This window comes from Salvelinus fontinalis, chromosome 26 (assembly GCF_029448725.1).
Source record: "Salvelinus fontinalis isolate EN_2023a chromosome 26, ASM2944872v1, whole genome shotgun sequence".
Taxonomy (NCBI): domain Eukaryota; kingdom Metazoa; phylum Chordata; class Actinopteri; order Salmoniformes; family Salmonidae; genus Salvelinus; species Salvelinus fontinalis.
This window is the reverse complement of record NC_074690.1, coordinates 45000231-45014407: the sequence shown is the minus strand read 5'-3', so window position 1 is coordinate 45014407 and position 14177 is coordinate 45000231. Positions and strand designations below refer to the sequence as shown.

The following is a 14177-nucleotide window of genomic DNA, read 5'->3' as shown; positions in this document are numbered from 1 at the left end:
TCCAGAAACATAATGAGAGAACACCCCACTCTGACCATTTTACTCCCCTAGCAGGTGACTGTAACTGTGCTGCTGGCAACAATTGAATTAAAACATTTTGCCAACGTTTACTGTAGCTAGCTAGACTATCTTAACCGTATACGTCATTCATGGTTGGACGGATGCCATGACGGATGCCATGGGTGTCTGTTTGAAGATGTAATCCGGAGACTGGTGTTTTCTCCATCTCCTTAGCTATCATACTCGGAATTCCACTGATTTCGAAACTCAGTCCTCCAGAAAGTGGAGAGCAACACTTATGAAGTTTTAATACACGATACATTTAAAAACAATAGCCACGTTAGACAGGATTACCTAGACATACTGACCAGCTCAAATAGACAGAAGCGTGTTACATTGCAGACCATTATCTCAGCCAATCATGGCTAGCGGGAAGGTTGTTGGCTTCATCTTTGGCTAAACCAACTAGGCTCATAATTTAACCATTCTATTCGTATTTACAGATGGCATTTCATATAAAAACGTGTTTGCTATGTTGTAGACGAATATGTTTGTTACTACGCTGTACTACAGTGCCGATAAAAGACGATATCCATCCGGACCTTTGCCACCTAGGAAATGTTTGTCTCTGGACCTTCTCAAATAGTAGTTATAGAAGGCCTAGCCAACATATAAAGACCTATTCGTTAACCAGAAAATAAAGGATAATCATAATTCTGGGGTCTAGGTCTGGTTGTCCGTTCGGGTCCTGGTCCAGCTTTTTGGACCCGAGAAGAACCGAGTGTACACCTTGATAAAGGCGTCAGCAAGCTTCAGCTCGGCTAGGCGAACCGAACGAGTGTGCTCGCATACTCCCCTAAAAAACTTTAGCTTGAAAACTGAATAGCCATTAGTGCTGTTTGTCCATTTTGAGACGCCGTAGCTAAATAGTCAGAATGAATCTACGTTAACTCACGAAATCTGCTTTTCATTTTGACGTTTTTGCAGAAGAGATCTTAGTCCCATGATTTGACATCTCACTAAGATGTTTGGTGCAGTATTTCTCAAGTGAAAAAATGTGCATGAAAACGACTCGTCTCTCGTTTAATGACAACAAAGACTTTATTGAAGAATCCCTACTGTTGACCAATCACCGACAAAGGGGCGTCGACTTTGGCTTCCGACTTTGTCTTGCCTCAAGACATTTATTTGTGCCCGAACAGTCGAAAAACCCTTGCCGAAGTCCAAAACAAACAACAACGGCACAAAATGTCTTCATAAAACTGTATCTGCACAAACTCTTCCGAACTGTTCTGCTGGGAATGTCTTAACACTCACATCGTAGTAATAAAACTGAAATGCCTTGGAGTAATAGTGCCCCTTGTGACATGAGACAATGCAGATAAACCTTCCAGCCAGCCCACAGGCATTTGGTCAAGTTGCCCCTAGACCAGGGGTGGGCAAACTTTTTGACTCGCGGGCCACAATGGGTTCTAAAATTTGACAGAGGGGCCGGGCCAGGAGCATTTGGAGGGAGTGTTTGGGCCGGATATACTAAAGCATTAAATGTAGTGTGTGCAAACCTCATAGCACAGTAAGAACACTACAACCCAATTTATTAACTGTCTTTCAAATGTGAAAAATAGCCCTTATCAGTTAATAAATTTGTCTCAAGGAATATGCAAGATATGGCATTTACATACTATTTCGCAGATACCGGGATGAGGAAATGTAAATAGATTAAAATAACATACGCACTGTGATTTATCAAGATTGCGTCTGTTTTTAATAAGTTTCAATCGAAGGTGCAAAGTTAAAGAAATCAACATTTATTGAAAAATGGAATCACTTTCAACATTCAAAACATATTATTACACAACGAAATACTCAAGCTCAATAATATCTACTTGTGTTAAACTCCCCAAAATCATGGATGGATTGTCCTGACCGCGCGCTCTACAAACTCGCCACGGACGCCCTCGCCTTCACGCGCAAACAGTACACGTGTATCGTTGCCAAGCACACAGACATAGGCTGTATTAAATATCCTACCTGCAGCTGGAAATTTTAATTTAAATTAAGAGCGATGTGCGGCGTGTTAATAAAGCTACTGTACCGCTGCTGTGCGTAAATGCGCATTGCTCTTAATTAAAAGACGCACTTCCAAACTTTCCATATGCATTTTTTCATAACACAGCAGAAAAACTCACCATTTCAGTGGGAACAGTGTTGTTGGTCTCCCTTTTTTGCCAGTGCATCAAAGTCTGGAGTTAGTTTTGTTGTGGCAATTCTCAGGACAGATCTGAGGTGTTGGTCAGTTAACTTGGATCTGTGATGGGCTTTGTTGATTTTCATGACGCTAAACGTCTGCTCACACACGTAGGTCGAGCCAAACAACACCAGCATCTTCTGCGCCGTCCTCCGGAGGTTTGGAAACGCGGTCTCGTTAAGTGAAGCGTAAAAGTCATTCAGTTTAAGAGACTTGAACTTCTCCTTTGAGACGGAGTCAGACTGAAGATCGATCAGTTCCAATTGCAGCTCCTGCGGTGCTGATTCGGGGTCTTGTGACAGGGGACAGGACACCAGTTGAAGTGACTTGTCAATTTTTTCAAAATCACAGAACCGACGGCAAAATTCTCTGTGCAGATCGTCCAGTGATTTGCAGTATTTCTTCGCATTTCGGGCGGCCTCTTTCTGCACGGCTAGTGTGGGGAAATGTGCGAAAGATTTGTTTGACATTTGCCTGGAGAATAAAACCAGCTTGGATTTGAAGGCTCTCACATTTGTGTACATGTCGTGCGCAAACTGATCTTTCCCCTGTAGCTTCACGTTCAGCTCATTCATGTGTGAAAATATGTCCACAGCAAACGCAAAGTCACAAAGCCAGTTTGTGTCGCTCAGCTCGGGGAATTCTTCGGATTTCCCCATTAAATTAAAAAATGAGCGAATCTCGTCTTTGAGCTCCCAGACTCGTTGAAACACTTTCCCCAAACTTAACCAGCGGACGCGAGAGTGGTAAAGTAGGTCCTGGTGATCCGCATTAGTTTCTTCCAGGAACGTAATGAACTGACGATGATTAAGTCCCCTTGCTCGTATGAAGTTAACAAGTTTTACAACTGGATCCACGACGTGATTAAGCTGCAATACAGACTTACACAGAGACTCCTGATGAATGATGCAGTGAAGTAAAATAACATCCTGGCCAGGGTTTTCTTCTTTCACTTTATCCTGGATTCTTTTCAGCAGCCCAATGTTTTTTCCAGTTAAATTTGGCGATCCATCCGTGGTGACATTGGCAAGTTTACTCCAAGGTAGCTTCATTCTCTCGATGACAGCAGACACCTGTTCATATAAGTCCTCTCCTCGCGTTTTCCCTTTCAGTGATTCCATGCTCAAAAGCTCCTCCGTTATCTCAAAACTGTCGTTAATCCCTCGGATAAAAATTAGGAGCTGAGCAGTGTCTTTTATGTCGTTACTTTCATCCAGTGCTAGTGAATATAACTTAAAGGACTCCGCCTTTTTGTTTAACTCGCTGACTATATCTTCGTCAATCAGTTCCACGCGGCGAGTCACTGTCCTGCGTGCTAAACTGGTTTTTTCAAACTTGGCTTTGCTCTCCGGACACAAGAGACCTGCTGTCTCTACCATGCACTCTTTCAAAAACTCGCCTTCGGAGAAAGGCTTGCTAGCCTTTGCTAATTTGAATGCCAGCAAATAACTTGCCTTGGTACTTGACTCTTGAATTGCAGTTTGTCGGTGAAAAAAGTTCTGTTGACTCTGTAAATTAGCTGCCAACCTCTGAGCAGTAGCCGCCCGTTCTTGTGTTGACTGCTTGCTAGCATAGTTTGCATGCTTCGTGGCAAAGTGACGGCTGATATTGTACTCTTTGAAAACCGCAACAGCTTCTTGGCATATCAGACATACAGCCGTTGATCGGACTTCAGTGAAGAAGTATTTTGTTGTCCACTCCTTATTAAACACTCGGCATTCGCTGTCCACTTTCCTTCTCTTTGGTCCGCTCATTTTCACAGAAGGGCTTAATGGTGACGTGAAACGAAGTGAAAATTAAAGTGAAATATAGAGAAATACGCGCCACTCCAACAACGGTCAATGTGTTTTGAGTGCGCCATCTATTGGGGAAACGTGGGCATTGCAGGGAAAGGGGAAAAAAAGGAGGTTTTTACTATAATTTGGACAAGTTCGGCGGGCCGGATTAAAAAGCCTAACGGGCCGTATGTGGCCCGCGGGCCGTAGTTTGCCCATGTCTGCCCTAGACACTGCTCTAAGACCAGCTTGCCCTTTGGGAATTGTGGTGGGAAAGCTGATCCTAGACCTGTGCCTAAGGGCAACTTCTGCACGGAGCCCCCTGACGCGTCTGAAACATATACATTAGTTCCTGTGATTTGTGTGAGCAGTACGAGTCAGAAATGGAGTCAACAGTACACATGAGTCGTGACTAACCGTGCTGACACACCCTTTACCTACAGACAGTGTAATCACTCAGAAAACGAATATCTAATACCTCAGAATACTTCAGGCCCCGGATTGCTTCGAGCGCTGACACGGCATGCAGGTTGATCCTGCTTTACATCCCCATTCTGAATCCCCAAAAAATCCTCAGCCCTCTGGCTGTTTTAAGCTGACGAGACACAATGGTTTCAGTAACCCCCGATAGATGCATCCCGACTGACTGACTGAGCAGAGGATTCAAACGTACTGAACCCCACAGAGATGTAGCTCAAGCTGTTTGCTGATTCTAACACATCTAAGGTCTTCAAGTGTGGGAATAAAGCGCAAGCGGACAGACACACTGTCAGCTCAGGCTCTGGGCCACAAGGATAAGAACCGCAGGCTTCAAAGAGAGAGGAGATGAGAGAGAAAGCTTCCCGCTCATTGAATTTGGGGTAGAATGTCTACAAAGAGCAATGAGTCAAGAGTATAGGGGGTGATGGGATACCTTCTCTGTCTGGCTGTATTTAATACTTAAAGGGGTAGTTATGATGTTGTTTTCATGGATGATGTTTATTCTCAAACCATGGTGTGTCTGTGTGTGTGTGTCATAAAGTATTCAAAATGTGTTTGTCCCTGATCTAAGTGTGTGTGTTGTTCATGACTCTAAATGTGTCTGTTGTTAGTGAGCCTCCGTTCCACCTGACACGTCGTGGCTGGGGGGAGTTCCCTGTCCGCATCCAGATCCACTTCAAAGACCCCCGCAACAAACGCATAGACATCATACACCACCTCAAGGTCCGATTTGTAGATTCATTACATCTTTATTTGCACTGGAAACGCATGTTTCGTCCACAGAGGAGCACTTCTGTCTCTCTGTCTCTCTCCGTCTTCCTCAAAAGAGGACTCTTGGTTGCCAATTAAGTGGCAATAGTGGTTCTTTAAAGTTGTATAAGTCTAGCTACTTGAGAATGTTCTAATGGGTTCTCACAGGTTTTTTGATTTCTTAAGTGAGATTCACTGATATGGTTTCTTTCTTCTTCTTTTTTACACAGTTTTGAATGTGTTTTTTTTCTCTATATAAAAGTGCATAATAAATCCTACTGTCTCCCCCTATAGCTCGACAGAACTTACACAGGCCTGCAGACACTGGGGGCAGAAACGGTAAGTCTGTTATTCATTTACTGTGTTCAAACTTCTCTATCAAGTCTACTAGCAAGACACCTGTCTTACATTTCAAGGGACCATAGCCCCAGCACTGATCTCAGACTTGACTCGTTGTGTTGAATACGCTGGTTTTAGTTTTTTACCACTGTGAACTTTGACCCTTGAACTTATTTTCCTCTCAGGTGGTGGATGTCGAGCTCCACAGGAACTCCCTGGGGGAAGACTATGTGCTCTCTTCCTCCTCCCATGCCCACCACCACCAGCGTGCAGCCAGCCCCTCGTCCCCATCCTTCCTGCCCCAAACCCCAGGCCCTCTCTCTGGCCGCTGCAGCTCTCCACTCCCCCTCTCACAAGACAACCACCCCACCATCGCAGAGAAAGGTGAGATGCATGGGAGGTTATATACATTCAAGTCTCCTTTTCACTCACCTGTTCTATCAGCTAGGAATGTGAATGAGACTTTTAACTCTAGTCTACACCAGGGTTTCCCTGCCATATACAATATACACCCCCCCCCCCCCCCCCGTTTTGGTTTTTATCCTAGCACTACACAGCTGATTCAAATAATCAGAGCATGACGACGAGTTGGTTATTTGAGTCGGCTGTGTAGTACTAGGTCAAAAACCCTAGGACTGTGTTTGGGAAACCCTGGTCTACACCATAGAAGATTCAAAGAAGATCCAAACACACGGTGCACTGCAGAACATGTACAGTGGGGCAAAAAAGTATTTAGTCAGCCACCAATTGTGCAAGTTCTCCCACTTAAAAAGATGAGACAGGCCTGTAATTTTCATCATAGGTACACTTCAACTATGACATACAAAATGAGGAGAAAAAATCCAGAGAATCACATTGTAGGATTTTTTATGAATTTATTTGCAAATTATGGTGGAAAATAAGTATTTGGTCAATAACAAAAGTTTATCTCAATACTTTGTTATATACCCTTTGTTGGCAATGACAGAGGTCAAACGTTTTCTGTAAGTCTTCACAAGGTTTTCACACACTGTTGCTGGTATTTTGGCCCATTCCTCCATGCAGATCTCCTCTAGAGCAGTGATGTTTTGGGGCTGTTCCTGGGCAACACGGACTTTCAACTCCCTCCAAAGATTTTCTATGGGGTTGAGATCTGGAGACTGGCTAGGCCACTCCAGGACCTTGAAATGCTTCTTACGAAGCCACTCCTTCGTTGCCCAGGCGGTGTTTTTGGCGTCATTGTCATGCTGAAAGACCCAGCCACGTTTCATCTTCAATGCCCTTGCTGATGGAAGGAGGTTTTCACTCAAAATCTCACGATACATGGCCCCATTCATTCTTTCCTTTACACGGATCAGTCGTCCTGGTCCCTTTGCAGAAAAACAGCCCCAAAACATGATGTTTCCACCCCCATGCTTCACAGTAGGTATGGTGTTCTTTGGATGCAACTCAGCATTCTTTGTCCTCCAAACACGACGAGTTTTTACCAAAAAGTTCTATTTTGGTTTCATCTGACCATATGACATTCTCCCAATCTTCTTCTGGATCATCCAAATGCTCTCTAGCAAACTTCAGACGGGCCTGGACATGTACTGGCTTAAGCAGGGGGACACGTCTGGCACTGCAGGATTTGAGTCCCTGGCGGCGTAGTGTGTTACTGATGGTAGGCTTTGTTACTTTGGTCCCAGCTCTCTGCAGGTCATTCAATAGGTCCCCCCGTGTGGTTCTGGGATTTTTGCTCACCGTTCTTGTGATCATTTTGACCCCACGGGGTGAGATCTTGCGTGGAGCCCCAGATCGAGGGAGATTATCAGTGGTCTTGTATGTCTTCCATTTCCTAATAATTACTCCCACAGTTGATTTCTTCAAACCAAGCTGCTTACCTATTGCAGATTCAGTCTTCCCAGCCTGGTGCAGGTCTACAATTTTGTTTCTGGTGTCCTTTGACAGCTCTTTGGTCTTGGCCATAGTGGAGTTTGGAGTGTGACTGTTTGAGGTTGTGGACAGGTGTCTTTTATACTGATAACAAGTTCAAACAGGTGCCATTAATACAGGTAACGAGTGGAGGACAGAGGAGCCTCTTAAAAAAGAAGTTACAGGTCTGTTAGAGCCAGAAATCTTGCTTGTTTGTAGGTGACCAAATACTTATTTTCCACCATAATTTGCAAATAAATTCATAAAAAATCCTACAATGTGATTTTCTGGATTTTCTTTTCTCATTTTGTCTGTCATAGTAGAAGTGTACCTATGATGAAAATTACAGGCCTCTCTCATCTTTTTAAGTGGGAGAACTTGCACAATTGGTGGCTGACTAAATACCTTTTTTCCCCACTGTAGCTGTAACTGTTTCCATTGGAATTATGTCAATTTCTCCTTTCCAGTGAATCACGACCTGTCCAAGTGTGCCATGATTTTCTATGATTTCTCTTTTTTGTTTCTTTAAATCCTTTCCTCCGCAGGCCTATAGTGAATTATTGATGACACTGCACTGAGAAATCATCTCTCTCTGCCTATCTCTCTGTGCCAGGATGAGGATAATTATAATGAAGATTATGCCTAGAGTGGATTTTAATGGTTATCATCCTCCTCACTCCTCTCTCTCTCCCTTCCTTTCTCTTTATTATCTTCCCCTTCCATCCAGGTCTGCCCGTCAAAACAGAGACTGGGAGGTCTGGGGTGTACAGCGCGCCCCCCTCAGCTTCGGAACGCACCCCGTCCCGTCCTAAAGTCACCGAGAAGATCACACTGGGTTCCCATGGCAACTCGGCCTTCCAGCCAATCACGGCCAGCTGTAAGATCGTCCCCCAGGGACAGTTGCCCAGCCCCTCTGAGTCCCCCGGGAAATCCTTTCAGCCAATCACCATGAGCTGTAAGATTGTGTCAGGTAACTATCTCCCAATGGGATCTGGCCGTATTGGAGTGGGGGGAGGGAAGGGGTTGTGAGTTGATTAATAATTCAATGGTGTTATTCAGATTTTTGTTTTCATAGTCAGTGTCAGTGGAGACATTTGTTTGATTTGTTTCGTTATTCCCCCCCCAAATTAAGAAACTATAGGCCAATCTCAGTATTAAAACATTGTCTCTGTTAAGATTGAAAAGGTTTTGAATTTCAAATATGAGGCACAAGCGCATTAAGTAAATCTTTAAAATCGATTTTTGTTCATGGGCTTTTTTTTTTAAGATACACAGCTTTAGAAAAATGCATGTTTTAAAATGAATATCTTTATAATGAGCATGTTGTTTGTGATTTTGTTTTGATCCCAAAGGTTCACCCATCTCCACACCCTGCCACTCGCCCCTCCCCCGTACCCACACCTCCACCCCGGTACACACCAAACAGGGCTCCTCCGTACTCAACAACCCTTACATCATTGTCGACAAGCCCGGCCAGGTCATCGGCATGGCAGCGAACTCCGGCGCCTCCACAGGTACGCTACTGCTCTGCTCGACAGCTCCACTCGTGCCCCTAGATTCTAGACACTGATCTAAGAACAGTTTCGCTGGTTTTCCCTAATGGTTAAAGTTATGATTTGGGTTAGGTTTTTTGGGTTAGCTCCTGCAGCACAATGTGAGGATGTACTGTAGACTGTGCCTCCCACACAGCACATGATAATGGTGTTGTAGGCTCTCCTCGGCCACTGCAGGGCCAACGTTCCCCTCCTACACACCACCGTTACAAACATCCCAAGGCTGAATCTAGTGCACTCTTACTTCTCTCCTCTCGTCTGATACTGATAAACCTCCACAGTTGACTATATTCTCTAACGCTCCTAAGCCTGAACCCTTTCAGTTGTCTCCGATCTCTCTCTCTCTTAGTCTCTCTCTCTCCCTCCTTCTGTCTCTCTCTCCATAAATCATGACTTGTATGATGCTGCAGCTTTTTGACGGTATGAGAGGGGCTTCCATTGTGACAGGAAGTACTGCTGTGTTCCGTGGCTCAGTGTCAGGGACAGATTACTGGACAGTGCGGGTGGGTGGGGGGGTTAGACATTCAGAGGTGTGTGTGCTTGTGAGTGTGAGTGAGATTGCTATAGAATTCGCAGGTATACAGCGTGGGAGGTTGTGTGTGAGATTGAGGAACTCTTTTGTGTTTGTATACCAGAGATGGGTAATCTGAACTCATCATGAGGGGCTGCAGTGCGTACCCACATGCAGACCCAAACATGCAGTCAGAGCCTATCACTAGCCTTTTGGGGGCCCTAAGTGAAATTAGTATGGGGCAGAGAGAAAAATGTGCAGTTTTACAGCAAATGTTCTGCAATTCTACACATTTTGCCAAAGGTGGAGAGAAATGTTTGCAGTTTTTAATATGGTGTCTGAGTGAGAGTGACTAATAAAATCAATGGGCGACCCCCGTTCGGGAATTCGACCATGATTACTACAAGTTGAAATCGCTGTTTAGACTAACTTACCAATTTTAAAAAAAGTTAACTGACATGGGCTGTTTGAGTGACTGACATAACAAGAGCAAAACTGCTGATGCACAACGTTTTAAATTGCACCTTGTGTATTCTACAGTAAATTCAGACCCGGACTGAGTTCCATAAAATATATATATATATACAGTACCAGTCAAAAGTTTGAACACACCTACTCATTCAAGGGTTTTCCTTTATATTTACTATTTTCTACATTGTAGAATAATAGTGAAGACATCAACACTATGAAATAACACACATGCAATCATGTAGTAACCAAAAAGTGTTTAACAAATCAAAATATATTTTATAAACTCAGCAAAAAAGAAACGTCCCTTTTTCAGGACCCTGTCTTTCAAGATAATTCGTAAAAATCCAAATAACTTCACAGATCTTCATTGTAAAGGGTTTAAACACTGTTTCCCATGCTTGGTTCAATGAACCATAAACAATTAATGAACATGCACCTGTGGAACGGTCATTAAGCCACTAACAGCTTACAGACGGTAGGCAATTAAGGTCACGGTTATGAAAACTTAGGACACTAAAGAGGCCTTTCTACTGACTCTGAAAAACACCAAAAGAATAGATGCCCAGGGTCCCTGCTCATCTGCGTGATTGTGCCTTAGGCATGCTGTAAGGAGGCATGAGGACTTCAGATGTGGCCAGGGTAATAAATTGCAATGTCCGTACTGTGAGATGCCTAAGACAGCGCTACAGGGAGACAGGACGGACAGCTGTTCATCCTCGCAGTTGCAGACCATGTGTAACAACACCTGCACAGGACCAGTACAGCCAAACATCACACCTGTGGGATAGGTACAGGATGGCAACAACAACTGCCCGAGTTACACCAGGAATGCACAATCCCTCCATCAGTGCTCAGACTGTCCGCAATAGGCTGAGAGAGGCTGGACTGAGGGCTTGAAGGCCTGTTGTAAGGCAGGTCCTCACCAGACATCACCGGCAACAACGTCGCCTATGGGCACAAACCCACCATCACTGGACCAGACAGGACTCTCAAAAAGTGCTCTTCACTGACGAGTCACGGTTTTGTCTCACCAGGGGTGATGGTCTGATTCGCATTTATCGTCCAAGGAATGAGCGTTACACCGAGGCCTGTACTCTGGAGCGGGGTCGATTTGGAAGTGAAGGGTCCGTCATGGTCTGGGGCGGTGTGTCACAGCATCATCGAACTGAGCTTGTTGTCATTGCAGGCAATCTCAACACTGTGCGTTACAGAGAAGACATCCTTCTCCCTCATGTGGTACCCTTCCTGCAGGCTCATCCTGACATGACCCTCCAACATGACAATGCCACCAGCCATACTGATCGTTCTGTGCATGATTTCCTGCAAGACAGGAATGTCAGTGTTCTGCCATGGCCAGCGAAGAGCCCGGATCTCAATCCCATTGACCACATCTGGGACCTGTTGGATCGGAGGGTGAGGGCTAGGGCCATTCCCCCCAGAAATGTACGGGAACATCTCACAGCAAGAACTGGCAAATCTGGTGCAGTCCATGAGGAGGAGATGCACTGCAGTACTTAATGCAGCTGATGGCCACACCAGATACCGACTGTTACTTTTGATTTTGACTCCCCCCCTCTTTGTTCAGGGACACATTATTCCATTTATGTTAAGTCACATGTCTGTGGAACTTGTTCAGTTTATGTCTCAGTTGTTGAATGTTATGTTCATACAAATATTTCCACATGTTAAGTTTGCTGAAAATTAATGCAGTTGACAGTGAGAGGACGTTTCTTTTTTTGCTGAGTTTATTTATGAATCTTTTAAGTAGCCAATATATTTAATACATTTTAGAATGAGGCTGTAACGTAACAAAATGTGTAGAAAGTAATCGGGTCTGAATTCTTCCCGAACGCATTGTATATATTTTTCGTTTTTGTAATTTGATCCGTGGCCTACATTATTTTGTGCACAGGGCCGCCAGTTGCCCATCCCTGGTGTATACTGACTAGGCTACGCTTCATTGTAAATTCAATTACAGAATGTGCGTGTTGGCATTTGGCCGTTCAATGTATCAGTGTCAGTCTCAAGTGGAGCACAGTGAAATCACATTCTCCCACTGCTGTACTTCATCGCTTTGTAGCTCCCATTCACATTCCAGTCATGTGCTCTGCTCTCCCACACAGCCTCTCCCATATCCCATACATCCACCAACGCTTAGTTTCAACTGATCCAGGGCGGGCAGAGGAGTTTAAAGTGTTTCATGTTATTTCAAGCTGATGTTGGAGTTTGAGCTGATTCACTTAGTTTTCCTTAGTTTCTCTTTTTCTCTCAATAGCTTAGTTTTAGTGCTGTAACCCACCTAAAGCTTTTGAATTCAATATCCTCGTGAACCTGACAGATGCCATTATCAGGACCCAGTTTCAGGCAGTGACCAAAATACATTTTGATAATTGATTGATGGTCTCTGTCTTACAGGAAGTCCCACAGCCAAGCAGTCGGTTGCGGCCCAGGGGACTCGCTCTCCGGCCCCCAAGGTTCACACAGGCAGCTTCCTGTCCTCAGGGGTCAAGGTGAGTTACACAGAGCTGACATAGAGATCGCTCAAATGTCAATGGCCGTGTCACCACGGTAAAATATTCAGCAAAACATTTTATTATCCAGGGCCCGATTTCCCAAAAGCATCGAATACTCATACTAACTGTGCAATTTGTGACGTGAATTGAGTATATAGTATGCTTATTGGTCATAGTAAGGATATAGTTAGAATGCCAAAAGTTCCCGGATGTCCTACTAAATGCGCCAAAATATGAAGTATACGCGCAGAGGACACTATTTCCGTACTTTAGGGCCCATATGCATTTCTTCAGGAAATGGGCGTGGCTTCACCTCGATTTCAGATTCGGCGGAAATATGCAGCCAAAGTACGAGAGCGGATAGAAATTCATTGCTTTAACTAATTATGACAAATGTTGAACAATGTAATAAAGTAATGACTTTTCAAATAAGTTACCTTACACCATATGTTGGTTGACAATGTGTTAACTACGCTGTCCTTACGAACAACATAGCATATTATTACAGCAGTATGTACCGGTATGTTAGCTAGCTACCTAACGTTAGTTGGCTACTTATATATCAAACTTGCCAGTATATTAACTATAGGCTATCTAACTAACGACCCAACGTTTATTGACTTGGTTATTCCCGTCATTCTTAGCTTAGCTAAATGGTATAGTCGTTGTGCGTTCTCAATGGGTGCTTTCGTAAATTCGCTCTGGCTATCTACTCTGATTTCAGAGCACTCTCGTCTGACTGGACCAGAGCAGAGAATAATGAATTTACGAGTGCTCAACACCCTTTGAATATGGCCGGTGTCAGTAAACGTCTGCAAAAAGCGTCATTAAATTGTTGCCAGCAGAACAGTTAGTCACCAACGCTCTAGATAACATGAAAACAGCCTAACCAGCTCTGCTAGGGCGAGTAAAATGGTCACAGTGGTCTCATTTGTGTCTAGCAAGCTAGCCGACATTAGCTTGGGTGCTTGAATGCCGTTGTAAGGTCAGAACTCTCATATCAACCCTACTCCTCGGCCCGAGCGTCCAGTGTGACTCCGAGAACTACACGCTCTGAATTTACAAACGGACCACTGACAACGCTCTGAATTTACAAACGGATCATCTGACAACGCTCTGAATTTACAAACGGACCACTGACAATGCTCTGAATTTACAAACGGACCACTGACAACGCTCTGAATTTACAAACGGACCATCTAACAACGCTCTGAATTTACAAACGGACCACTGACAACGCTCTGAATTTGCAAACGGACCACTGACAACGCTCTCAATTTACAAACGGACCACTGACAACGCTCTGAATTTGCAAACGGACCACTGACAACGCTCTGAATTTACAAACGGACCACTGACAACGCTTTGAATTTACAAACGGACCACTGACAACGCTTTGAATTTACGAGTGCACTCTGGCACTCCAGATTGAATTTAAGAACACACCCAAAGTCGTAAAATGTCTAACTAGTAATTTGTTACGCTAGCAAGAGATTAACATAGCAACAGCATCAACTTCCGGTAGACAGGTGAAGAGCTAGTACGCTCAACTGAAGAATACTATTAATTTACAGTATACTAAAATGAACTAATAGTATGTAGTATATACTCATTAAGTATGTAGAATACAATATGTTAGTATGG

General features: G+C 44.1%; 1 protein-coding gene across 4 annotated transcripts in view; it reads left to right on the top strand.

Annotated features, from left to right (window-relative positions):
- The window catches only part of LOC129824433 (YEATS domain-containing protein 2-like), a 75829-nt gene that overhangs the window by 14860 nt on the left and 46792 nt on the right, over positions 1 to 14177 (top strand). For all 4 annotated transcript variants that reach the window (XM_055884084.1, XM_055884082.1, XM_055884083.1 and 1 more), the window contains exons 8-13: positions 5115 to 5226; positions 5548 to 5592; positions 5778 to 5976; positions 8213 to 8455; positions 8838 to 8999; positions 12436 to 12530. In XM_055884084.1, the coding sequence (XP_055740059.1) occupies positions 5115 to 5226; positions 5548 to 5592; positions 5778 to 5976; positions 8213 to 8455; positions 8838 to 8999; positions 12436 to 12530 (856 nt within the window). The remainder of the gene's footprint in view (positions 1 to 5114; positions 5227 to 5547; positions 5593 to 5777; positions 5977 to 8212; positions 8456 to 8837; positions 9000 to 12435; positions 12531 to 14177) is intronic.